Raw genomic sequence first — 27,683 nt, forward strand, 5'->3', positions numbered from 1 at the left:
TCACTAATGTGTGAGTTTCACGTGCAATAATAAGAAAGTAGTGTGAGCTTATACCATTGTGTTTTGTTCCAGGATGCATCTCCAGCAAAAGATGTGAGGGGTAAAAGGTTTCATCAAGCTTATGAATGAAGGAGCTTAACTTAGCCGCATACTGTTTTTATTTCTTTTCAGGGAAATGCTAAACTACGATCCATGTTGGCAGCTACACGAATTAGACGTGACACAAACGACACATTATCCTATTTCTCATCGAGAAAGAGGTACATTGACATATTAACAGTTCAATGCGATGGAGTCCTGTAATGAGAAATTTGAAAATATTTCCTGGGTAATTAATTAACAAGCTCATAGCACACTCAGCAAGAAAAAACATGCACGAGCTTTCCTTGTAGATTCATTTAAAATGGAAAAAACATTACTTGTAATACTCGTATAAAAAAGATTCAGGGAGCAACAAAACACAAATGTGACCATCCAGGGGATGGAGCGATGCTCTTTATTCTAGACACTGCCTGCTCATGGCCTTAGGGTATCAATACAACTGACCCGGTTGTTTTTCGACTCTCAATGTCTGCATGTGCCTGTGCTGCCTGAGATAAAGGGTACGTGTGATTTACACGGACCCTTAGAACACCCGATGCCAGGACAGAAAATAACTCTCCAGCAGCTCCTAGCAGCTCATCGCGTGTTTGATTGTAATGCATCATTGAAGGCCTCGTCAAGAACAGTGATTTTGGTGCAAGTGCAGACAGAGGAACTGGATCTGGCGTACCTGATGACTGCCCAAAACTCACCATGTAACCACGAGTCTTTAAGCATGCCAATGATCCCTGAATATGACCACTTTCTCATAAGAAACTTTTAAAAAACCAATAGCCAAATTGCAGGTTGTCTATTCATGAATTAAGCTTGCAGACCAGACTTTTTGAAATATTGCTGAATCAAAAACCCAGTTCTGGGAGGTCAAAACTAGAAATGGAAAATACTCATTCGAACTTTGGTGACATTCCTAATCAAAAAAGAAGTGCAGTCCTTCAGGTTGATATTTGTTCTCTTTAACTTTTTATTTTTCCAGCACTAGTAGAATTTTTAACAAAGTGAGGGTTTGAATCTAATACAAGATTCCTCCTGCTAAAGGAGTGCTCCCATCAACTCTTGCAAGGGCTTCTGCTGACACTCAAAACCCTGTATTAGCACAAACTCATAAAAATTGAACCTCGCTAACTATGTCCAATTGACGCTTGAATGTAGAGAGTTAAAATCAAATTACTGCCTTCACATAAAACCCTAGCAGAGTAGTCATTACCTGAAAGGTATCCTTTCCCACAGAATCATAGACCACGTCAACCCCGTTGCATGATGTTATCTCATTTACACGAGCAACAAAATCCTCTTCTTGATAAAGTATAACATGCTGACAACCATCTTCCTTGGCTTGTGCAGCCTTCTCCTTGGTCGAGACAGTTCCAATAACAGTGGCACCAAGGGCATTTGCCCATTGACATAATAGAGACCCAACACCACCAGCCGCTGCATGAACAAGGATTGTGTGCCCAGATTCAACCTGTATCACAGATACCATTGAATATTATGCATCTCTGAAAGCTTAGAAGAAATGAGCTGATCCACAAAATTCAGAACAGAATACATCTTCACAAAGTGGCAAAGTGGCAAAGTGGCAAGTTGAAATAGTTCTATGCAACCAAAACTAAAAAGTAGCTTGGAAAAAAAAAGTGGGGAGGGGGGGCACAAGGGAGAGATTTATGGAATAAGTTCATTAAACATAGATTGGTATTGTTCATGTGTCAAAAAGATTGTTAAGTACATAGGCTAGCAAGGCATATAACTCATGTTGAAGCAACAGCATAGTAGAAAATGAGCGGTCATGCCCTTGAGCATGACGGATGCTGCAATAAAAAGACTAACGGATGGGGGAACAGAGAGATTTATGGAATTAATTGTTTAACTATGCATTCACACATTTCACTCATTTAGAGAACAAGGTGGATAGAAGTGTAATTTAGGAGATTGTTGAAATCCAAATGCCACCAGGTATATAACTCACCTTGAAGCAACGGCGTAGTAGAAACTGAGTGGTCATGCCCTTAAGCATGACAGATGCTGCAACAACAGGACTAATGGATTCAGGAACAGACACAACTTTGTTTGCAGGAAGGATCTGTTCTTCTGCATATGAGCCCATAGGATCGCCAGCATAAGCTACAATATCTCCAACTTTCCTACCAGTAAGTCCAGGGCCAACAGCAAGCACCTCTCCAACAGCCTCCCTACCTGGAATAAAGAACAAATTTTAACACTCTCATGAGCAAGGATCTTTCAATGGTCTCACATTCCAACACTGACTGGTAAACAGAAAAAAATAGACAAGGTGCTTCTACACTAACAGATAAAAATATTTGTACATCTTAATGAGAAAAGGAGCACAATTCTACCAGAAACTCATAAAAAATAGTGAACTAATAAAATATATATTCTATTCTTCTAAATTTTGAATGTTGCTGTCTCACCTAATTATGATGGATGCACTCTTCTCTTCTTAAAACCCACTAAAGTTATCCTACTTTTTCATCTCATGTGTGAATTGAACATCAAGAGATAGAGCAAGAGGGAGAGTATTCTCAAGATTTGTAGTTCAAAAGTCAGTAACAACTAAAAAGACGAAAGTTCCAGTTATTAATCTTTTAGACAAGTTGGTTTTCGTTTTTCCACGATAGCAACCAAAGATGATTCATATGATGCTTTATTTCCAACTAATATCAGGCTCCGCAATCATGTGAAGGGAAGAACATGCTGGTTCAGAATGTGTTCTCATCACAGTTTCAAATCCCGAGCAGTTTAACATCAGTTTCAGAGTGATTTTCCATGGTCTAAAAAGTCACATGACTTCGGGTTGGTCACCGATCTCACTAGCAGATCTAAAGCTATGCCCAGGATGACAACGCTTCACTTCTCTGGGCATAGCTGATGGCTTTGATGGTTAATTTCTACAAAAGGAAAAAATGTTGGAGTTGGAGTTGGACTTTTGCCTTTCTAAGGTAATTATTTGCTATGAAACAAAATTAGACCATAAAAACCTTCATTAGAGGAGAACAGGTTCATCTTATTATGTAATAGAGGATGAAAGAGGACATTTTGGCAAAAAATAGCCAACAGTATCCACACACGCATGCCTTGACTAACATTTTAAAGTAAACTTAACTCAAGAAATACATGAATAACAACATATCAGAATGGGCAAACAACTCAGTAATTGCACATGGTTTGCGTGTAGAATCCACCTTGCAAGAAACATGATCAGTATTATAGTTGGACCAAGTGAGATAGGGCGAAAGTTGAAACATAACCTGGGATGAAGGGCATCGTTGAAGCCGCATAAACTCCTTTCCGGAAGTACACATCGATAAAGTTAAGCCCAATTGCCTTGTTCTTAACACGTATCTCACCCTCACCTGGCTCTCCTATCTCAACATCCTCCCATTTCAGGACCTGTCATAGTTAATACGCAAGCATTTAGTAAGTCTGAAATGAATAAGATAAACAGAGACAGAACAGCGAAGTCTCTCAAAAACAAGATTCCAAAATAAAAGGAATTTATATTTACAAGAACACTCTAATCATAAATAGGTGAAATCGCAAGCAAAATGACTTACAAAACTTACATTAAGGCAAACTTCAAAAAGAAAAATCTCTCTTTTAGTCAAAAACACACTGAACCAATTACCAACAAATGAGATAAATAAATTATTTTATTGATCCAAGACCAAGAAGATATATAGATGATCCACATCATCAGAGCAAGAGCAAAAATTCAACAACAACCCTAATTCAATAACTGCAAGAGGGTTAGCACAGTCTGATCAATAAAAAAAAACTAATCAATGATTAAGATGGCATTATTGTAATCATTATCTCAAATAAAAATGAGAGAAGGAAAGACATATATACCTCTGGTCCACCTAGCTCATGAACCCTAATAGCCTTCACCATTTTTGTTGCAGTTGCAGTAGTTGCTCTTACGGGTGGATTTCTTGGGCTTGTGAGTGTAGGAAATGGATAAAAGAAGTGGTGGGTTCGATAACTTCTCTTGTTAGTACTCCAATTCTGATTCTGAAAGAATGCTAACCTTGGATTTGGATGATGACAACACTCTGGAAATAACTGTGTTTTTAAACTGTTAGCAGCAACAATGGTAAGCGCGGTCTCTGTTCTTGCTGGAAAATCGAGGGTTAATATCATCTCTTTTTCTCATCTCTCATCTCCCCAGTGTTTGTATTATAAAAAGAAAGTACGTCCGAACTTTACCGAAATTCACAATCGATGGCATCATCTTTAAACTCTTAGCAATCTGCTTTTCGACTATTTATTTTAGTGGTTTTAGTTATTTTTTAAATAATTTTTTATATTAAAATATATATTAATAATATTTTTTTATTTTTAAAAAATTATTTTTTAATATCAGTATATTAAAATAATTAAAAATATTAAAAATATGTTAATTTGAAATAAATTAAAATATAGAAACAAATAAAATAAATTTATTAAGAAAATATAAACCTTAATATCATCTCATATTAAATCTTAAAAGTTTTTTATTTCATCAATATTACTCTTTGAATATGATCAATTTTAGAATCAAATTTTAGATAATACTAGGTAATTACCATGTGCTACACCACAAATAGAATCAAATTTTTGTAATATAAAGTCCAAGCTCTGCTAAAGTATTTTTCCAACAAAAAAATCTTCATAATTAACTTAAAATCTGATACATACACTTAATAAAATAAATTAAAAATTATATAATCTAATAAATATTAAAAAGAAATATTATCACCAACTAAAAACTAAAATGCGAAGTTGAGAAACATGTGTACGTAAAAATATTTTATGATAAGCTGCATGAAATTTTTATTTTTTAACTTAATTATATCACACTAATATCTTTATCAAAAGAATGAATATCTTTATAAGAAGAATTATAATTTAAATTCTATTGAAAATAAATAATTGACTAGGAAAACTCTTTCTTTTCTTATTAGTATCTTCAATTTAAACAAAAAAAAAATTAAAATTTTTTCTATGATATTTGTTTAATAAAAACTAAAATTATTCAGAACACAAAATAATCTAGATGATTTAAAATAAGAATTAAAAAATATTTATTAAAATAAAACCCTTGTCTCATTAACATGCTCGTTTTTTATAATAAAAAAATCACCATAATATTTGTTATACAACCTGCCATCATTATTCCCAAGTAAATTTTAGTTCTAAAAAAAACCCTAATAATTAGAATGTATTAAAAAACATAAGAATAAAAAAAATATAATATTTTCATTGTAAACTTTTTAGAAGCATCATTAAACTCGCTTAGCTAACTAATTTTAAAATTTTCTAATTTAAATTTTTATTTAATCGGAGTTTTAAATTAAATTATATAAAAATTAACTTAATATAATTTAATTGATTTGGCAAGTCAAAAAACAATTTGAAAGATTGATAAAAACTTTATTTGGCTTAAAAATATTTTAAAATATTTTTTTTTAATATTAAAATAGTGATATGATAAATCGATTTTTATCAACCCATCAATTAACTCAACTAGGTTTAATAAGTTTGTTTATCTAAAACTATTTTTTATTTAATAATATATAATAAAAATAAAAAATTCCAATAAATTAAAGAAATTAAATTTAAAATTTGATTATGATGGGATGTAAAAAAAAACACTTGCTAATATTATAAAAAATAATTTGCTATAATTGTATTTAAAAGCAAAGCAAAAGTTAAATGAAATTTAATAAAATAATATATAGAATACATTCTTAATGTGTGTGTATATATAATCTAATTTCTAAAAAATTAAATATAAATTATTGAAAAAATGGCCAAATATGCCAACCTAGAAGGCACAACACGCCTATCAATTAAAAATAATCCCAAATGCGTGGGTTTACGGTCTAAACCCATGTGCTTGAGCATTTTTTATTTCTTCTTCATAATGGATGAAAGATGTGTATTTCATTTAGTTTTTTTTTTTTTTTTGAAAAAAAAGAAAGAGAAGAAGTAGCGATGCGTCTTTCACATCCTAGTATTCTGTGTTATTAGAGAGGCAGCAAAAAAAATCATGCAATATATTAATAGAAACACTTTGACATCAAATTTAAAAATTGTTTTCAATTGAATCCAACTAACCAATGTCTTTCTCAATTATTCATTGTTTTTATGTAATTCTCTCTTTTCAAACTCAAAAACTAAAATATAAACAAAATAACATTTTAAACTAAAACATTTCATTGTCAAACTAAATTGATCAAGAAAGAAATTGAAAAATATATCAGGACAAAATTCTCCCAATAAAAACACTGACATCACAATGCTTTTAAAAAAAGAAAAAGATTGTCTTTTTTTCTTTCAATTTTAATCTTTTAATTTCTAATATTTTGTAAAATTAAGCATTAATTTAATATTGTGATAATTTTATAAAAAATAAATGATCTTAATTAATATAATATTAAATGATAAAATTAAAAGAAAAAATTAACTAACAAAGCAAAAAAAAAAAAAACTATTCAAATCCAGAGTCTTACGGTGAGGAGGGGAATAATGTTTTCCTTATCCCTTTTAGTTGTTAAATTTAAATTTAATTAATAATTAATATCTCCATGCCATTTATCCATTCACAGATAGTATCAAATAAAAGATTTCATCCATTTTGAAAATGATTTATATCTGCCTTCCATCCTCAGCACCAAACAAGCTAAATTTGTCCTGAAAATTGATTATGAATTATTAGATAAGTTGGTTTTCATTTTCAAAATTTGTCAAATCAAATTAAATTTTCAACCGTATGACTGTGTAGAAGGGAAAGTGAAAATAAATTTATTATGATTCCGTATTATAAGCGTCCATTTAAGTAAATTGGCTCAATTTCATACACTAAATACAAATACTTAATTGGATGTAGAGACTATGCAGTATGCAATCTGGTTCTTGAGAATTGAATGGTAGTTTTGGCAGCGATCAGACTATCAAAGGGGTTTTAATTGGATGGTTTTCATGGCCGTTCTTTGATATTTGGGCGGTGGCGATAGGATGTTGATCATCGGTGATGGTTGAGGAACAAGCCGTACTGGTGGAATTTGGCTTTTCATGTTTCCTTTTATGTATTTTTTTCATGTGTAAAATTACTTTGTTAATTATCGTTGTCTCGTCCAGCTCCCCTCTTTAAGGGTCCGCTTTGATGTTGGAAAATTTATTAAAATATGGTTAATGAATATATTTAAAGTTAAATTAAAAGTGAGGTTTATTTATTTTTTTGAATTAAAATTTATTAGAATTTAATCTTTAATATAATTTTTTAAAATAAAATATAAGGATGATTTAAGTAATTTGTGAGTGAATAAAAAATTAATTTTAAATACTTTTTAGTTGATATATTTTGATGAAATTCAAAAACTTTCTAAAATAATTCTATTTCTCGTATGAAAAAAAGCAAAACTTTGTTTGTGTTTATAAAATTAAAAATTAAAAAGTTAAATTGGACTCAAATAATATCCAAACTTTTTTTTAAAAAAAGTCATAAGTAAAGTAAACTTTAAGTCTAGAATTCACATGTATTAGCTTGCTCAATTTGTCTAGCCTAACTTCAGCTTCGACTTTAGATTTATTGTAAAATAATATTTCAAATTATAAAAAAAAGATTACCAATTAAAATTTAAACTCTAGCATAATCAATGAAGAATTATTTCTTTGAGCTTATTATTTTGTTTAGTCCAGCCAATTAATGTTAATAGTCTTTTCTAGAAGCATTTTCTATGAATTTGAATATTTTTTTGATTAAAAATTTAAATTTATGGTCACTATGTTCAAATTAAAATTTATATTGACTTATCAAAGATTGATAACTAAAGGAATTTATTCTGATTATTTTTTAACCTTTTAGTTTATAAAATTCACTATAAAAAAAGGATATTAACGTAGAGTTTAACACATATTTTTTCTAAATTTTTACACACTTTTCCATACCTCATTTTTAGTGTTTTTTTTCTCTTTTTATGCTTTGATTTTCGTTTCAAATATAGATTTTAGGTTTATCTCGTTGAGAAATACCTAAGTAACATATTCTTTGATTTAAATATCTTATTTAGAAATACATATAAGCTAAGGTGTTATTATTGAAATTTTAAGAGGTTTATTGCAAATATCACTTGTAACAAAAGAATAATAATAAAATTTTAAAAATAAATGATTTATTACTGACAATGACAATGACAAAACTTCATTAATTTTAAAGTGTTTCAATAAATAAGCATTTTTCTTTTCTTCCATTTAATTCTATTTTTTTAGTATGCATGCTAGGAATTAGTTTTTTTTCAATCTCTCATGCTTCTTTAAATGTATGTTTACTATAACTTTTTAGTCTTTGATAGGATGATTTTCATGATATTTATATTTACAAGTTTATTGTGTGCTTATAGTTTCATCATGAATAAACTTGAGGCATTTCTTAAAACATTTTTATGTTTAACAACTTTCATTGAATTTCTCTTTGTAAAATGAATTAATTAACACCAGGATTAGATTTTTAGATGGTGAAAATGTGGTTGATTTTTTATTCTTTATATTTTCCTATTAATTATTATTAGGCTTATCTAATTCTCCTATTTGAAAGGAATATTGTTTTTATATTTTTTTTCTATTCAATATTAATAAGATAATTTAGTTTTTTCTATGTAAAGAGTTGTAATAATTTTTTGGTAAGTGAAACTTAGATGAATATAAATTAAATATTTTGGGTATCTCCCTATAATTATAGTATTTTTAATCTTTGGAGGTTTTAACTTATAATAAATTTTTTGAGTTTTTAAAGTGATTTTAACTTATAGCAAATCTTGTTACTATTCACTTCACGGTTGAGGTAACAACTCAACAATTCCTAGTGTTTCTTTGTTGTGTATTGTTAAATCATTATGGTTAAGGTTATAAAAAATGTGTATTAAAACCTAATAATGTTTTATATGTTGTTATCGAAAATATTGATGAGATAATCGATGATGATAAGAGAGTCCCATACAAGAAATTGAAATTGGTTTGATTCGGCAGAAGGCAAAAAGATGCCCGGCTCTGCTTTGCTCTCACATTCGTTGACCATCTTTGACGCAATCCTGTCTTAGAATTTAAAATAAATTGGTTTCATTAAAATGTCCAAACCGTCAAGTTGGGTTTCAAAAAAGCACTCTTATTGTCTTCATTCTTCCTGTGACGAGTAGCTCTGCCTACGCACCTCTTGTGATTATTAGGGCGTGGAACCAGCCACACACGTTGCTCACCAAACTCCATTCGCTAGGTGTCACCCTCTAAAAAATATTGAGATTTGCTCTCTCTAATAGACTAACAACCACCTGCCAACCATCTACAATAACCAAGCTCCTTGAATTCTAGTCACCGTTCTTCATATATATAGGCGCGCGCGCGCACACACACACCTACGTCCCAGTCCAACTCCCTCTGCCCCAAGAGTTCAGACAATCAAAGAGAATCACCATTTCCAAACTCGGCTCCCTACAGCACAAAACACAGTACAACTCTCCAAAATTAATCAAAAAGGGTACTCACCTTTCTCTCTTCCATCTTAAATGGCACCAGCTTCTTTCAATCCTATTTCAAACACAGTTTGTGTAATGGATGCTTCAGGCAGCCTTGGCTTGAGCTTGGTTCAAAGGCTCCTCCAAAGAGGCTACATGGTTCATGCTGCAGTTCAAAACCGTAATTGTAATGCTTACTTTCTTCTCGTTTTATTTTTTTTCTTACCTTTTATTACTGGCGGCCCTACGTCCTTCTTTCCTTCCTTCCTTCCCTTTTCCTCTTCCTTTTGCATGCGTGGACTAAATTCATAATTGTTTTGGATATTTTCAATAAGGTGAGTTGCAACTCAACGGTCTATCTTGTGAAAACAAGAAGCTGAAGATTTTCTATGCAGACCCTTTTGACTATAAGAGCATAATCGATGCATTGAGAAGTTGTTCTGGTTTGTTTTATACCTTTGAGCCTCCAGTAGACCAGCCCACTTATGATGTGAGTTCTTTTTTTACTTTTCATGTGTTAGAAGTAAATTTAATTGCACTTTAGCTTTCATGCGATCTCCAGCTATGGCATAGATCAACATGGCAGCTTGAACTAATAATAAACTAGAAAAAACAGCACAAGGCACTACACGCTGTCCTGTGAAAAAAAGTACCATGAACTTAAAAGCTGAGCTAGAAATTTTTTCTGGCTGGAATATTAAATAAATATATATATATAATTTAAGATAAATTTATATATATAAATTTTTGGAGTTAATAGTAAAGTTTTAATTCAAATATACTATTAAAATATTAAAAATATATAATTTTAAAATAAAAATAAAAATAAACTCACTATTAAAGTTATATTATTCGATATTTTATGGGTTATAATATATCTATAATCGAATCTAAATCGATATTGTAATAATTTTTCAATTGAGATAAAATGACAATCTCATATCGACTGAAAAATAAAATAATTAAAAATTTTTTCATATCTTAATTTCTTCTTCTTTCACTTAATCTTTTTTAGATTAGTATTTTATAAGTTGGAAGTTGTAAGTTTACAAGGTTATATTCTCGCTTTTTTATTTTAATTTTTTTCTTAGGTTTTTTTATATTTTTCTCTTACTTTGCTCTTTTTTTTTCTTGCCTTTTCTTTTCTTTCTTTTTCTATTCTGCTTTTACCAAATCGACCATATACAAAAAGAAAAAATAATTAATTTGTTTTATTTTTTAATAACAAATAACCATTTTATTTTTATGGAATCGTTTTGCTTTTATTTAATTGTTTTTTATTAGCACTACCAAGTTCTATTCATTTTAAAATTTTAATTATATTTTATTTAATATATTTTAAGATTCCTCATGAAATTTCAGTTCAATCTGATAGTTGGATTGAAAATTACACTCAACAATATAAAATTAGTTAAATTATGATTTTTTATTGAATTTCTAAATTTCTTTAAAATTTTTAAAATTTTAATCCAAGTTAAAACATCATATTACAAGACTCCATATAAATTTAACCCAGGATATTATCCATATGAATTGTCCTATATTCTCTTAAAAGAGAATTATCTCATCTGAGTTATATTTATCTTTTTTTACAAAAAAAAAAATAATATGAATAATTTTCACAATCATAAAATCTTATGTTTGTGTAGAAAGGAATACAATTTTGAATATTTCCAATAATTTCTCTTTTTCCACGTAGCACAAGAAACTTTGCAATTCAAGTAATTTGACGACGAGAGAGAAGTGTTGGCGAGCTGAGAAGAACTCTTTTACAGTCGCAAAGCTCTAAAATCATGGACTTTGAATGAAAACTAATGCTACACGCCTGCACCCTTCGTTTACGCAGAGTAATTAATATGGGAGCTGCATCATTGCATGTAAATTTTCAACTTTAATTTGACATCACACACTAGCTAGCTCATAAAATAGACGTCTAGATATTTATAATTGGAAGTTGAATAATAATCAGGCTACCGTTTTGTGATCTATTTAGCTCTAGTTGTTTTGTTCAATATTGTCCGAAAAAAAAAATTAACTATTAAAATCTTATAATTTTACCTGTTAATTTAAACTCAATAAAATTGGTAAAATTATACCGATTTTATGAGTTAAAAAATTAAAAAATTATATATTACTTTTAATATTTTTATTATTTTAAATTTATATCTTGCAAAACTTATATAATTTGATAATCAAGGATTTGGTTTTGACTATAATTTTTTTAACTTTTTTAATGACATAAGTTATTTGTGGATTTTATTTTTGTAATATTAAAATACTTATTTATTCTTCATAATTTTTTATATAAATTATTAACATATCAATTAATATATTACTCTATTTTAGCTAGCAAATATATAGAATAAAAATTATAAATTAACACACCCGACTTTTAGAATAATTAATGTTAAATGATTTATTAAAGGAATTATTTATTGTAAATGATGAAGTGAGTGAGTTGATTTATTTAAAAAATAAAGGAATATGTAAATAAAATAAAAATGTTTGAATTTTTTATTATTTATTTTATTTTATTCTAATTATGTTATATTGAAATTATTAATATATAATTAATAAAAAAAAATTTATTTATGATTTTATAATTTCTTAAACTTATAATTTAAATTTATATTGTATACTCTCCTCGCGTAAAAAAATATATTTGTTACATCCTTGATTTTGTCACAAGTAGCTTGAAAAAACATCGTGGACAGCTTTCAGTACTAGTACTAGTGTAGCCATAAAGTTGTTAACATCGATCACGGCCTCCCCTGCTTCTTTGAAAGTGACTAGCGGCCTACTCTTGTATGCATAACATACTAAAAGCAAGAAATTTGTTTTATATATATATATATATATATTCAAAGTTTCGCTTGCTCGAGGCCTCGAGTCTACCAATCAATTCCAAAAATTAAAAAAAAAATCTTAAAACTTGTTGTCGCTTATGCATGTAATCAATCCATTTTATTTGCGCCCTTCTTTTTTGTTATTTATTATTTATTGAATATGATTTGAATTGTTTTTTTTTTTTAAAGAAGAAGAGTTATCATAATAAAATATGCTATACTCACATGAAATGAATTGTTCATCCTTTTTAAAATACTTACCTCCCATGCCATTCCGATTTAATAAGTACACACACAAGGATTGATCACGTGGTCTTGCTTTCTTTTATTTATTTTAGTTCACTAAAGAGTTGTCGAGTGGATTTAATTACGCCCATTACGGTGAAGGGTCTCGTCTCATTATTAGCAAAGGAACAGACTTTGGTTCTTACAGTTGACTAGTGATAATAAGACGCCGTATCTGCCATGATGAGAAAGTATTCGGATTATCGGATACTTTCTTCGCTCTCTCTCTGTCTTAAAAAAAGAAAGAAAGAAAATTCATCGAAGTTGCTTTTCAGTTTTCACAGTTTATGTCGAACCGTAGAAGCATAAACTTGTGCAAGAAAAAGTTTCAGAGGAGTAAAAAAGGGGGGTAGCGGCTGTTTTTAAAATGTTTTTTTGTTTGAAATTATTTTAAAATAATTTTTTTTATTTAATAAAATTTATTTTTAATATTAATATATTAGAATAATATGAAAACACCTAAAAAAATTAAATTGAAATAAAAAATATTTTTTAAGATAAATAGTTAATTGGGTTTGAAGATATTTTAGAATTAAGTTATAAACAACATTTCTAAAAATTTTATTTTTTTAATTTTTTTTTAATATATTAATATTAAAAATAATTTTTAAAAATTAAAACTTTTTTAATAAAAAATACTTTTAAAAAAACACTATTAAATTCTCAAACATTCTTTAAAAAATAATTACAGTGCTCTTTCCTTTCTGTCAGTGTCTCTCTCTCTCTCTTTTTTTCCTCTTCCGAATTTGGGGTTATTGGGAGAAAAGTAGGCGTTCAAATTTTGTCCCATTTGACAAACTGGGGGCCATTGGATGGGTGCAGGAATCCATGACAGAAGTGGAGGTGAGAGCAGCACACAATGTTCTGGAAGCATGTGCACAAACTGACACAATTGACAAGGTTGTGTTCACATCCTCGGCAACAGCTGTTATTTGGAGAGATGATCGCAAATCCGAGATAGCAGACCTTGATGAGAGACACTGGAGTGATATCAATTTCTGTCGTAAATTTAAGGTACAGCCTTCTTCTTTTTTATCTGAATATATATGCTTGATCAATTCCAGTGCTATTAATTACGAGCAATTTTTTTATATTATTATTATTATTATTATATGATGATGTTATGATTGGAATGAATTCTCGGACAGTTATGGCATGCCCTATCAAAAACACTAGCAGAGAAGACAACTTGGGCGTTGGCAATGGACAGAGGAGTGAATATGGTATCTGTCAATGCAGGCTTGCTGGTGAGTCCTGAACTTTCCATCAAGAACCCATATTTGACAGGAGCAGCAGAATTGTATGAAGATGGGGTTTTTGTGACTGTTGACCTAAATTTCCTGGTGGATGCCCACATATGCATCTATGAAGATGTGTCATCGTATGGACGCTATCTATGCTTCAATCATGTTGTTAATCGGCACGAGGATGCTATCGAGCTTGCTTCCATGTTAACTCCTTCCGCACCTTCACTCCCTCAGAGGTTAGCTAGTGCCTAACACGTAGACTAATAAATCAAATGACTAATGTTCAACATCGTTGATTGTTCAATACAACCTCCTTAATCGCTTTGTTACAGCTCTGACCAGGACGTGAAGATCATTCAACAAAGGATAAGCAACAAGAAATTGAACGAATTGATGGTTGGTTTTGAGAGCGGTCCCCAGCTTGTGGATTGATGGGAACCTTGTCTGAAATTGCTGATCGGTGATGGAGGCAGCTCACCACACTTGCAAGTACTGTATTAAAACGTTGTTGTATTGACGTCGACCGGCTTCATGGGTCATGCAACTGTGTATATATAGTTCTTTTCACATCTTAATAAGTGGGAGAAATTAACATGAGTAGCCACTAAAACAGTGTTTGTTTGATTATGTGGTTGTTTTTGTGTTTTAGACAAACTACAATAAATATTTATTTGATAATATAATAAAATGAAGTATTGAAATGATAGGGCCATGTACTTTTTATGTTTACATCACAAGTTAACAAGAAGCATCATCAACCTGCTTTTCCACACCAGATTCAAATGCTCCCCAATTCCAATTCCAGTTCAAGAACAGAAGCTTTACACACACACCGTTTAACAAATCTTATAACTAAATAAAGTTTGAAATTAACATTTTAAAATTTTAAAAATTATAATACAACGGTTCAACACATTCTAGCCAGTTTACATTGCAAAATATTTCTCAACCTTTGTAAATCAATCACATCCTATTTTTAATTTATCTTATGACAATATATATTTAAATATAATAAAAAATATTTTTTCCTCTTTTTAATTTATCTTAAGTAAATGTATGTTTAAATATAATGCAAATTAATAAATAAATTAGTTGTCTTTTATAGTAATTTAACATACATCATTAACTTCAACCACAATTTTAAATAAACACTAATAATTTATTGTTTCTTAAGAAACATTTTCAATTATAGTTTTATTAAAAATTTATTGAAATCAAACATACCATAATAAAAAAATAATTTTAAAAATTAACTTTTTTTAAATTTTAACACAAAAACAAATACACTCTAAGTGTTAAGCCAGCTATAATGATGGCTTGATCATATACATATATAGCGAGGAGGAGTGGATAGTATGGGATTGATTAAAATCAATTGTGATAAGATGTACACCAAGCACGCATCAAACTCTTATTGAAAGGCAATGATATTTGATTTCTGCAATCCATCTCACTGTGCTTTGCTCTGGAGTTCTTGATGCATCTCACGAGGGAAATTATATATCCTTTCTCCCAAACATGTATATTGTATTTAAAATTAAGAAATTAAATAAAGCAAGGACTAAGGAGGAGAGCACTCGCACATTCACATTATATTTATCCTCTTCTAAAGCAGTTCTAAACCCAAGAGGTGTCCAGTCGAAACAAATAAATATAACTCTTAAGAGAATTTTAATTTCCAAAGCTTATATCGTCTAGTTTGTCCATTTGTTTTATTTACTAATTTTATCCCGAAGTTGTAGCGATCTCTCCATCTCTCATTAATCCACACGAGAGAGGAAAAAAACGTAAAAATATGTTTATTTAAAAAAAAAATAGATGACCAATAAATTTTATAATATTTTTGTTAGACTAATAAGTTCACTTATTAAGTTTTTATTCCAAATAACTTTATATTTTATTCTATTTTCCTATAAAATCTTTTCACTTCAATTGAAAAATTAATATTTATTTCTTATTAAAGGCAAATCAAATTAAAAACTTTATCGAGCGATAGTTTACTTTTTGTGGTATCATTAAAGTTAGAAAGTCTCTCCATTGAGTTTCTTTATGAAATAGAAATTTATAGATATAAAAATTATTGTTATTGGTGGCTAGAATTTTTCCATTTAAAAGCTTTCTCTATCTTTTCATTTTCTAACAACTTTCACTCTCTTATCTTAGCTTTTATGAAAAAAAATATGAAAAAAAAATGAAATTTATGATTAACAGATAAAATTCAAGAACAATAAGGACAAATTGGTATGTGAAATGAAACTCAAGGATCATACCAAATTTTTTCATGTCAATTTAAAAAAGGCTTTGTTGTTTTGTTTTTTTGTTTACTGTAGTACCTATTCTTTCAACTATAAGCTTTGGTTACATTTAAAAAAATACCTTTTTTAATTCAGTTTTAGAAATTCCTAAAACCCTTGAACACACTATTGAATGTAAATAAAAGCAATTCCAATCATTTAAAATGATATTAATATAACATGTAAGGATGAAATTGCATTGAAATAAAGTTTCATAATTAAAATAAAATATAAAAAACAATATTGCTCTTTGAACAGTGCCATCCACTTGAATTCACTCTAGCACGTGAATTTCAATTTCTTTTTGGGTATTATTTTGGTAATAGATAACATTAGATTGATTACTAAGCTACATTGATTAGATTTTTACTAACATAAAAAGAATGTTTTTTACTAACATAAAAAATAATGTTGGGGAGATACGAATATTTTTAAAGTGAGAAAGAAAGATTGGAGACATGAGTGATTCAATTTACTAAATCCAATAAAAAATGTTAATTTAATAACATGGTTAAAAACAGGGCATGATAATAAATAAAGTGATTTTTTTTTTGCAATAATAACTATAAAAAATGAGCTATCATACTTGAGAGTAGAAAAAAAAAATTGTTGGAGAATCTCAATCATTTCATTGTGAATATTGCCTCACAACCAGAAAATACTTACCAAGATGATTATAATATCACAATGAAAGATTACACGAAAATATCAAAAAACAAGAAATGATCTAAAAATCAAACCAAACAAAATATCATGAAGTGAACATCTCATACTTATATTTAATTAATTAATTTAATTTAATTAATTAATTTAATATAATTAAAAAATAAAAATTCTTTTTTAAAAATGCTAAATCTAACAAAGAATAATGGTAAAAAAAACATGAGATAGTACGTGTTATTTTTAAAATTAGTAAAAAATAATCTTCTAAACTTGCAACCCATGAAATCTTAATCTTGGATTCAATTAAGAAGCTCATTTCTCAACTAATTTAATATTAAAAGATGAAATAAAAAAATAAATTTAAAAATATTTGCCAAAGTAATTCAAATAGCAATCAAAAGAATAAAGATGACATTTAATGTAAAATTAAAATTAAACAAAATATAGATGAATGAAATTAAAAAAATATATATGATTAAGAAAAGGGAGAAAAACAGAACAAATAGTAATAAAAAAATAAGGATCAAATCTGACAAATAAAAAAATTAAAAAAATTAATTTTATAAATTATCTCAATTAAAAATAAATAAATAAAAACATAGTATAAATTTGAAGGAAAACAAATTTGAAGAACTGCTTTAAAAATATAGAGGTTTAGGTGGGATAAAAAAAAGAAAAAGAGAGAAAACAATGATAAAAAAATGCTGTTGATGCTAAAATAAAGGTTCGCACACAACACGTGCCATCTTGGAAGGGAAAGGCCGTCAAGATGATTTAAACATCACTCTAAAAGCCACCATTTGATCATTTCTCTACCTTGTATGTGCGGGGTTGAATGGTCTAGCTTTAATCCATTTGTGTAATGTTAGCATTAATTTTTCTTTTAATAATATTTGTATTTATTCTTTATTTTAGCTTTTACAGCATTACACCAATCCATACTAGTTGGAAAATTGATAAAAAAATTCTCTTATAATCTCTAATCAATCTTTCATGTTCAATTTTCTAAACTGGCAATTTATGAAATTTTAAACTTGTGTTCAACCAAGAAACTTATTTTTTAAATAATTTAACGTTAAATGATGAAATAAAAAAATATTTAAATCTAAAGAAATTATTAAAGTAATTCAAAAAACAATCAAAAGAATAATGATCAAATTTGATGTAAAATTAAATTAAACTAAATATTGAGGAGTGAAATTAAAAAGTAAATTTAATTAAGAAAAGAAAATGACACCATCAAAAAATTGATGTCCTATCCCAAGTACAGGAGTGTTAAAGTAATATATAACCTGGCAAGACCGAGGTCGAATCACAGAGAGGTGGACTATATAAAATTATAAATAACAAATGAAAATGAGTTGAAAAAACCTTTTGAGATGTGATATTGATGTGAGTATTAATCAAAGATAAAAGCAATTGTCAAGATTAGATGATCCACTAATAATATTAGAAATAAGTATAGTATAATCTTTTTTTTTATTGATAAACTAAAAACCACATACAAAAGAAATTCTAATCAGATGATTTATCCTTAATAGTTCATTGTAAATTTTTAACATGATCATATTAATTATCTTATTTCAGTAACATCATACTTTTAAATATTGCTAGGAATTCATGATATTAACTTATGTTAACAAAAAATCAAGTTCTTTTCATAGCATATGTGTATGTTATACCATATAGTAAGTTATGAAAGTATCAAGTATTTGTTGTACCAAAGGTTGTAAAACACAAATCTAGATTAATCATTTAACAAGTAAGGTATTAAGAATTAGTAAAATAAAAGGATAAGACATGTTAATAACAAACTTTCTTGGATATGAAAATTGAAGTCCATATTGAGTTTATATTATATATATTCTAACACCATTAATGAAATCTTTTTACATTGACATAATAAACTTAGCTAAACATTGTCAATGAGAGAAACATAAATAAATAACATAAGAATATAATTATATCAAAAGGCATAAATAAGAAATTAATGAAAGTAAAACTTAAACATTACAAAAATATAAAGAAAGAAAGCAAGAATATAATCTTGATCTGTAAACCAAGATGTCTAAATGTATGGTAAATGCCTTCTTTTATAGGTTAAAATTCAAAACCATTCTTGTGATGACTAATTGTTGAGTGGGTGATCACCTTTTTGATTCAGTGACAACTTTTATTTTCTTATTTGAACAAAATATCATTGTTAATATTATAATTTGAATAAATATTTTTCATAAAAGTTTTGGAAAATTATCTCAGCTTTTCAATAAAATAAGAATGAGTTAATTTGGACTTCTAGAACTCGAGATATGACTTCTAAAACTCGAGATATAGGTTGAACACTAAACAATATCTGTTAAACATGTTTGTATTTGAAATAAGCATTTACTATAAATTAAAGATATCTTATATTATTAGACTTGCTATTATAAAACATGATTAAGTTAGGGAATTTAATAATACTTTAAGTGCAATATGATGATATAAAACCTTAATAAAAATGCACTTTTAAGTACTAATCAGTAAACATAACTAAACAAATAATGAAAAAAACAAGTATAAAATTTGATAAATAAAAAAATTGAAAGAAACCTAATTTTATAAATTATTTTAAATTAAAATAATAATCATAAAAAAGGTCTTAATTTGAAAGATTGCTTTGAAAATATGGAGGTTGAAAATTAAAAAAAAAAGTGAAAAGAATGATAAAAGGTTGTTGATGTTAAAATAAAAGTATGCATGCAATATGCACTGTCTTCGAAAAAAAAGCCATTAAAATGATTTAAACACTACTCTAAAAGCCACCATTTAATAATCGTATTCTCTGTTAGGTTGAACGATGTGGCTTTAATCTATGCGTGCAATACTAACATTAATGTTTGTTAATAATATTTGTATTTATTTTTTATTTTAGCTTTTATAGCACCACACCAACTCTAGCTAGCTGAAAAATTAATTAAAAAAATCCTTTTATAAACTCTAATCAATTTTTTTAATTTAATCTTTTAAATTTGTAAATTATGAAATTCTAAACTTTGATTCAATAAAGAAATTTATTTTTTAACTAATTTAATATTAAATAAAAAAATATTTAAATCTAAAAAAATTACCAAAGTAATTCAAATAACAGTAAAAAAATGATTTAAACATCACGCTAAAAGCCACCATTTGATCATTACTCTACCTTGTACGTGCGGGGTTGAATGGTCTAGCTGCAATCCATTTGTGTAATGTTAGCATTAATTTTTTTTTTAATAATATTTTCATTTATTTTTTATTTTAGCTTTTATAGCATTACACCAACCCACACTAGTTGGAAAACCGATAAAAAAATTCTCTTGTAATCTCTAATCAACCTTTCATGTTCAATTTTCTAAACTCGCAATCCGTGAAATTTTAAATTGGTGTTCAACCAAGAAACTTATTTTTTAAATAATTTAACGTTAAATGATGAAATAAAAAAAATATTTAAATCTAAAAAATTTACTAAAGTAATTCAAAAAACAATCAAAAGAATAATGATCAAATTTGATGTAAAATTAAATTAAACTAGATATTGAGGAGTGAAATTAAAAAGTAAATTTAATTAAGAAAAGGAAATGACACTATCAAGAGATTGATATCCTATTCCAAATACAAGAGTGTTAAAGTAATACATAACTTGGCAAGACCGAGGTTGAATCATAGAGAGGTGAACTATATAAAATTATAAATAACAAATGAAAATGAGTTGAAAAAACCTTTTGAGATGTGATATTGATGTGAGTATTAATTAAAGATAAAAGCAATTGTCAAGATTAGAGGATCCGCTAATAATATTAGAAATAAGTATAGTATAATCTTTTTTTTATTGATAAACTAAAAATCACACACACAAAAAATTCTAATCAGATGATTTATCCTTAATAGTTCATTATAAATTTTTAACATATTCATATTAATTATCTTATTTCAGTAACATCATACTTTTAAATATTGTTAGGAATTCATGATGTTAACTTATGTTAACAACAAATCAAGTTCTTTTCATAACATATATGTAGGTTATACCATATAGTAAGTTATGAAAGTACCAAGTATTTGTTGTACCAAAGGTTGTAAAACACAAATCTAGATTAATCATTTAACAAGTAAGGTATTAAGAATTAGTAAGATAAAAGGATAAGACATGTTAATAACAAACTTTCTTGGATATGAAAATTCAAGTCCATGTTGAGTTTATATTATATATATTCTAACACCATTAATGAAATTTTTTTACATTGACATAATAAACTTAGCTAAACATTATTAATGAGAGAAACATAAATAAACAACATAAGAATATAATTATATCAAAAAGCATAAATAAGAGATTAATGAAAGCAAAACTTAAATATTACAAAAATATAAAGAAAGAAAGCAAGAATATGATCTTGATCTGTAAATCAAGATGTCTAAATGTATGGTAAATGCTTCCTTTTATAGGTTAAAATTCAGAACCATTCTTACGATGACTAATTGTTGAGTGGGTGATCACCTTTTTGGTTTAGTGACAACCTTTATTTCTTTATCTGAACAAAATATTATTATTAATATCAAAATTTGAAAAAATATTCTTCATGAAAGTTCTGGAAAATTGTCTCAGTTTTTCAATAAAATAAGAATGAGCTCATTTGGACTTCTAGCACTCGAGATATAGGTTGAACACTGAACAATATCTGTATGTTTGTATTTGAAATGAGCATTTACTATAAATTAAAGATATCTTATATTATTAGACTTGTTATTATAAAACATGATTAAGTTAGGAAATTTAATGATATTTTAAGTATAATATGATGATATAAAACCTTAATAAAAATGTACTTTTAAGTACTAATCAATAAGCAAAACAAAACAAATAATAAAAAAAACAAGTATAAAATTTGATAAATTAAAAAATTGAAAAAAATCTAATTTTATAAATTTTTTTAAATTAAAATAATAATCATAAAAAAGATCTTAATTTGAAAGATTACTTTGAAAATATAGAGGTTGAAAATTAAAAAAAAAAGAGTGAAAAGAATGATAAAAAGTTGTTGATGTTAAAATAAAAGTATGCATGCAATATGCACCGTCTTCGAAGAAAAAAGCCATTAAAATAATTTAAACACTACTCTAAAAGACACCATTTAATAATCATATTCTCTGTCAGGTTGAACAATGTGGCTTTAATCTATGCGTGCAATACTAACATTAATGTTTGTTAATAGTATTTGTATTTATTTTTTATTTAAGCTTTTATATCACCACACCAACTCTACACCAACTCTAGTTAGCTGAAAAATTAATTAAAAAATCCTCTTATAATCTCTAATTAATTTTTTTAATTTAATCTTTTAAACTTGTAAATTGTAAAATTCTAAACTTTGGTTCAATAAAAAAATTTATTTTTTAACTAATTTAATATTAAATAAAAAAATAAAAAAATTTAAATCTAAAAAAATTGCCAAAGTAATTCAAATAGCAGTAAAAAAAAATAAGAATTAAATTTGATATAAAATTAAAATTAAACTAAATATTAAGAGGTAAAATTAAAAAGTAAATTTAATTAAGAAAAAGAAACAAAACAAAACAAATAATAAAAAATAAGGATAAAATCTGACAGATAAAAAAGTTAAAAAAATTAATTTTATATATTATTTAAAAAAAAATATAATCTAAACTTAAAAAAAATAATTAAAAAGCTGTTCTGAAAATAAAAAAATTATAGTAAAAAAATGAGAGAGGAGTGAATTAAAAAAAGAAAATTATCAACGCTAAAATAAAGTTTGTATGTAACACATATCACCTTGAAGAGAAAAGCTACCAAAACGATTCAAATATCACATCCAAGCATTCTTGAGATCTTCAAATATCACACCCAAACATTCTTGAAAAAAAAGAGAGTAATGTTAGTATAAATGATTTTTAATTTTAATCAATCAAGTATGTGAATTTTAATTTTTATTATGGTAAAAAAATGAAAAGCTGGAGTACTAAATAAAATTCTTTGTCTGATTATCATATCCAAACATTCTTGAGATCTTCTCAATGAAGATTGGAGCAGATCATTTATAAACGAAATGACACAAAAACTAAAGGAAGGAAGGAAGGAACGAGGACATGGAGTGCATTTCAGATTTCTCTTCTCGATAACTTCATTGATTTCTTTTTTTATTATTATCGGAACAGAGTTTTTGTATATTTTTGGAAAATCGAAATCTAATCTATCTATTTCCTGTCGCTCTCCTACAACCAAAATCCATCTCTAAATTTCGAAGCTTTATCACCACCCTTCAAAAAGTCTACCCGCTTTGTGTCCACTTAGACACTCAAATTTTCTATTTTCACTCCCTTTTTTCTTTTGATACTTTCTAAATTCTCCTCCATATCCCAAGCCCCTGGATCCAAAACTTATTTATCCATGAATTTTCTGGTTTTACCTGCTGCTGCTGTACTAGTATTTCAATATTTATCTCATTTTCACCGCAAGTTTTATTGAAAACCCTTTGAATCTAGTCTTAGAAGTGTTAACTAAAAACCCATTTCAAGAATTCAGGTAATTGAATGTCAAGTTTCCTCCTTTGATCAGGTAATTGAAAACCCTTTAATTTGAATTCTTTCTGCATCGGATGCTGTTTTAGGTCAAGCTCTGTGTTACTCGGTCCTTGGTGTGTTAATTAAAATACCCGTTTCTCGGATTTTGTTAATTTCACATCCTTGCTTCATTTCTATCAATTTTAGTTCATGGGTTTCGTGTTTTATGTACTGTTTTTTTCATCTTCATCACCAGTTAGGGTTTCATCTTCAAAGTTTTCAACTTTAATATCATTTGGTTAGTTGGTTTTAAGTTATAAAATGGATTACAATAGGGATTTTTCTGGTGGAAATGTAATTCCAATTACTGGTCCAGATAGCTGGATTTCAAATTCCTCTGATTCCAATTCTGTCTGGGCCACAGAAGATGATTACCGTTTTTGGAATAATTCTGATGGCCTTAATGACAACACTCCTTCCAATTCCAATTACCAATCCTCAGAAACACTTTCTGGTAGCGAACCACCAAATAAGAAATCGAAAAACAATTCTCAGGAATTGAATTCAAAGAAATCGATTGGGAAAATGTTTTTCAAGACCAAACTTTGCTGTAAGTTCCGGGCAGGCACATGCCCATACATCACAAACTGCAACTTTGCACACAGCATGGAGGAGCTTCGGCGTCCACCTCCAAACTGGCAGGAGATAGTGGCTGCGCATGAAGAAGAGAAAGGGAACACAGTGGATGCCAGAGAGGAATTTCAAATCCCATCAATAGTGGGATTTGGAGCGGAGACACAGCGGTCTTCTAAAGGGAGGCATTGTAAGAAGTTTTATACAGAGGAAGGGTGTCCGTATGGGGATAATTGCACGTTTTTGCACGACGAGCAGTCAAAGAATCGGGAGAGTGTGGCAATAAGTTTGGGGCCTGGAGGGTATGGAGGGGGTGGTGGAGGGGGAGGAGGTGGAGGTGGTGGAGGTGGTGGAGGTGGTGGTGGTGTTGGTGGTGGTGGTGGAGGAGGAGGAGGAGGAGGAGGAGGAGGAGGAAATGCAGGTAGCAATGCAGTTAATGTGAAGCCATCAAATTGGAAGACAAGAATTTGTAACAAGTGGGAACTTACTGGATATTGCCCATTTGGGAATAAGTGTCACTTTGCTCATGGAGTAGGAGGTATGCCTCATGAATTGTGAATTTTGTACCATTGATGATTTCAGTTTTTGGCAAGGACTAGGATTTATGAGCAGGAGAAATTTTCTATTGATTATTTGGTACTGAATAAATGTAAAAGGTAGTGACTTCTATAATTTTGAAATAGTTGTTTGGTTGCATATGTTATTTAAGGGTGCCCCAGTATTAGAAAGTGGAACATGTTTGATTGATTTCGATGCCAGACAAATAGAAGACTTGTGTTTTTCTTTTTTTCTTTTTTTGGTATGTCGTGTGTAATGGTTGTGCATATCTTTTATGGAAGTATTAGCTGGCATGTACTACCAGTTGATGGACTTATATTTCTTAGTTTAATGGTTTAAGATCACACATCTCAATTTCTGAATAAAATAGATATTTGTTTATATTCCTGACCTGAAAACGCTTCGGTTTTGGGGCATTTTGAATCTTGTACTGCTAAGTAACTAGCTGCAATGCTTTCATAACAGAAGGTGAATGACAATTTTCCAGCTAACCTGGGACTTCATTTGAGTTTTGTTACATTAGTTGGTACCATAAACTGCTGACATTTTATGAATGCTTAACATGAGCTATCTTGCTGTTGTTTACACCACATGACTATCTAAAGATCGCTTTGGTTTATTTCCCCTGTTATTTCCCAATTAAATTAAAGGAAAATTTAAATATCTTTCCATAGTATTAGATAATTTGCAGTGAGATTTCATTTCCTTTACTTCTGGTCTGATATGCTGATGCTTGATGCGTGTTTCTTTAACAATTTATAAGTTTGTTGTTTAATGCAAACTGTTGAAATGTTCCACATATCAAATGAGAATTGAAATGTCATTCTTATCTTATTCAAAAGTATAAATGCCTAACATTTGGCATGCTTTCTGTCATTAGATTTCCTTGGTCATGTTTATGAACATCTGATAATTGCTGGTTTTATCCCCTTTTCCCCTTTGGATGGATAAGAACATGAAACACAGAGTTATTTTTTTTCAAAGAGGAATACTAGTTGTTGTTCTCTATGTTTTGGATGAATGTCGGTTCAGAGTACTAGCATGATGATGGAGCTGCTCTTTTGTTTTCCCCTTTCTTTCTTTGGTTCTTTTTTTTCCCCTTTGATGTGATTGAAGTATGCTAGATGCTAACTTTGGAGTTGAATCATCTGACTGCAGAGTTACACCGTTATGGTGGAGGGCTTGTGGAGATGGATGCAAAAGATTCTGCTTTTGTCCCTGTTGAGTCAAAGCAGGGAGGAGTGCCTTCAAAAAATCCACCAGAAACTGTGGTCGCATCAGTTACTTCTGTGCCTAATTCAGATGTTTATCACCTTGGAGTTCCGTCACAGAAATCATCTATTCTTATTCAGAGGCCTGGACAAAGAACTCATCAGAAATGGAAGGGTCCAGACAAAATCAGTAGGATATATGGTGACTGGATTGATGACATTGAATAGGGTCAGGTTTTTTTACCTGTGTAGCATTCTGACAGAATTTAAAATGTTCAAGGACACGTGCAAGAAGGTTTAAATGGCCAAGTGCAGTGTTTGCTGTCTTGAGACTTGAAGAGATTGGGAAGGCTTCAGCTCTTAGATTGAAGAGGTCTATGTTTACTGGCTTGAAGTTTCAGGATGGTCCCTTGCTGATTGGAATGTCAGACCCGTAGTGTTTATGCATGGATTTGAGTTTCCAGTGTGGAAATTTGAAGCTTGTACTACATTTGTAGTGTTGATCTTTGTAGTGAAGTATGATAACTGGATTCCAAGGAGATCTGTTGTCTTTGTAGTTGTACCACTTTGGATTAATTTCCCAATTTAATATTTAGCTCCTACGGTCCCCCCCTCAATAATTGTAGTTTTAGCTGTGATGTGCAGGTCAGCAGGTGTCAAACAACTTTTGTCATGAAATTTGCACGTTCTGAGCTATAAGATGGACGGCGAGGGAGACTGGGTATGTGAGGACGTATCTGCTTAGGTAAACAGAAAGTCGAAATTGAGCTGGGCATATTTTGAGATTATTATTCGGATGAAAAAACCATGAATCCTACCATTGTTCTGATATCATCATGAACCCTTGTGGTGCCAAATTTATGCATAGTTTGCCTTTTGGATATGATTGTTTTGCCATTTTTTTTCTTTTCTTTTCGAGAAGATCTGTTTGCCATTAGCATTTGAAAGAAGGTAACATGAAAATAGAAAATAAAAGAAGAGGGAGAAAAACCTATGAGGAGGTGTTGGAAAAGACCGGGGTAAATCACTGTGCTTTAGGATCTGGTATGATGGTGTCCCCGCAGCATCTTATAACCTACTCAACGGTCGCTAGTTTATCAACCCTGCGTTATATGTTTATTCAAGGAGGGTTTTGATCAAATTTGATGTAGGTATACGTGGGCGACGACATTGTTTTTAGTCACTCCACATAAAGGCCCGTGGAAATTATCCAGTACTACAGATACCGTGTGGTTGGAAATTGGAAGCTTTTTCGCTGCCGCCTGTGGTGGTTGAATTGGAAAGCCTAGAAGATTCCTTATTTGCAGGACATTAATTTTGTTTTTCTCGATTCCCTTGATATACAGATTTTTGTCCCTGTAGCTGAGATGTGAAACCAGGACAGAACCTGATCTACTAAAGCTATTCTAATTCCAAGGGTTAGAATCCTAGCAGAGTACACGGACGATGAGTAATATTTTGTTTTTGTTTTTTTTAATTTTTTAATTAATTTTTTTAACGTTTTCACATTATTTTAATTTTAATGTATTAATATCAACAATAATTTTTTTAAAATAAAAAATATTATTTTAATATATTTCTAAATAAAATATATTTTACAAAACAACTGAAAATTCAATATTATAACTGCGAAAGTTTGAAACATTGCATTTTAAGGTTACAAAAAAAAAATAGTTGCACTAATTATGTACTGAGAGGTACGAAGGCTTGAGCCCTTGTCTAGTGGTTGGTTGGTAGGTTGGCTGGCATCATAACGCCGGACGGCCAAGGCAAGACCATATTAATCTCAGGTGTGACG

At 29.1% G+C, this 27,683-nt stretch overlaps 3 protein-coding genes across 4 annotated transcripts; 2 read left to right on the plus strand and 1 right to left on the minus strand.

The window, feature by feature from the left end:
* Nucleotides 1–218: 218 nt before the first annotated feature.
* LOC105121557 (probable quinone oxidoreductase) lies at nt 219–4,376 on the minus strand. Its single transcript, XM_011020243.1, has 5 exons — nt 3,967–4,376; nt 3,366–3,507; nt 2,066–2,292; nt 1,307–1,564; nt 219–830 (listed from the first exon to the last, which is right to left on the minus strand). The coding sequence occupies exons 1-5, from the start codon at nt 4,255–4,257 to the stop codon at nt 525–527; spliced, it is 1,224 nt and encodes a 407-aa protein (XP_011018545.1). The 5' UTR covers nt 4,258–4,376; the 3' UTR covers nt 219–524.
* A 5,131-nt stretch (nt 4,377–9,507) lies between these two features.
* On the plus strand, nt 9,508–14,586 carry LOC105121556 (cinnamoyl-CoA reductase 1-like). Its single transcript, XM_011020242.1, has 5 exons — nt 9,508–9,795; nt 9,944–10,098; nt 13,562–13,753; nt 13,888–14,222; nt 14,319–14,586. The coding sequence occupies exons 1-5, from the start codon at nt 9,660–9,662 to the stop codon at nt 14,416–14,418; spliced, it is 918 nt and encodes a 305-aa protein (XP_011018544.1). The 5' UTR covers nt 9,508–9,659; the 3' UTR covers nt 14,419–14,586.
* Nucleotides 14,587–22,995: 8,409 nt separating this feature from the next.
* Nucleotides 22,996–26,768, plus strand: LOC105121555 (zinc finger CCCH domain-containing protein 12). 2 transcript variants are annotated; one of them, XM_011020241.1, is made up of 3 exons: nt 22,997–24,474; nt 24,511–24,654; nt 25,833–26,768. In XM_011020241.1, exons 1-3 carry the CDS (start codon nt 23,805–23,807, stop codon nt 26,111–26,113), a joined length of 1,095 nt encoding a protein of 364 aa, XP_011018543.1. In that variant the 5' UTR covers nt 22,997–23,804; the 3' UTR covers nt 26,114–26,768. The 2 variants fall into 2 exon arrangements, with proteins under 2 accessions (XP_011018542.1, XP_011018543.1); XM_011020240.1 differs by having other exon boundaries at nt 22,996–24,654.
* Nucleotides 26,769–27,683: the final 915 nt, after the last annotated feature.

The sequence above is a fragment of the Populus euphratica genome, unplaced genomic scaffold, assembly GCF_000495115.2.
Source record: "Populus euphratica unplaced genomic scaffold, PopEup_1.0 scaffold25.1, whole genome shotgun sequence".
NCBI classification, from domain to species: Eukaryota; Viridiplantae; Streptophyta; class Magnoliopsida; order Malpighiales; family Salicaceae; genus Populus; species Populus euphratica.

Excerpts from the sequence above, each read along its gene's own strand:
- LOC105121556 (XM_011020242.1), top strand. The coding sequence starts at position 9,660 with ATGGCACCAGCTTCTTTCAATCCTATTTCAAACACAGTTTGTGTAATG. Across the intron at positions 9,796-9,943 it reads TGCAGTTCAAAACCGTAATT|GTGAGTTGCAACTCAACGGT; the intron begins GTAATGCTTACT and ends ATTTTCAATAAG. Across the intron at positions 14,223-14,318 it reads GCACCTTCACTCCCTCAGAG|CTCTGACCAGGACGTGAAGA; the intron begins GTTAGCTAGTGC and ends GCTTTGTTACAG.
- LOC105121555 (XM_011020240.1), top strand. The coding sequence starts at position 23,805 with ATGGATTACAATAGGGATTTTTCTGGTGGAAATGTAATTCCAATTACT. Across the intron at positions 24,655-25,832 it reads CTTTGCTCATGGAGTAGGAG|AGTTACACCGTTATGGTGGA; the intron begins GTATGCCTCATG and ends ATCTGACTGCAG.
- LOC105121557 (XM_011020243.1), bottom strand. The coding sequence starts at position 4,257 with ATGATATTAACCCTCGATTTTCCAGCAAGAACAGAGACCGCGCTTACC. Across the intron at positions 1,565-2,065 it reads TACTACGCCGTTGCTTCAAG|GTTGAATCTGGGCACACAAT; the intron begins GTGAGTTATATA and ends TCTGTGATACAG. Across the intron at positions 831-1,306 it reads TGGGAAAGGATACCTTTCAG|GGATCATTGGCATGCTTAAA; the intron begins GTAATGACTACT and ends GGTCATATTCAG.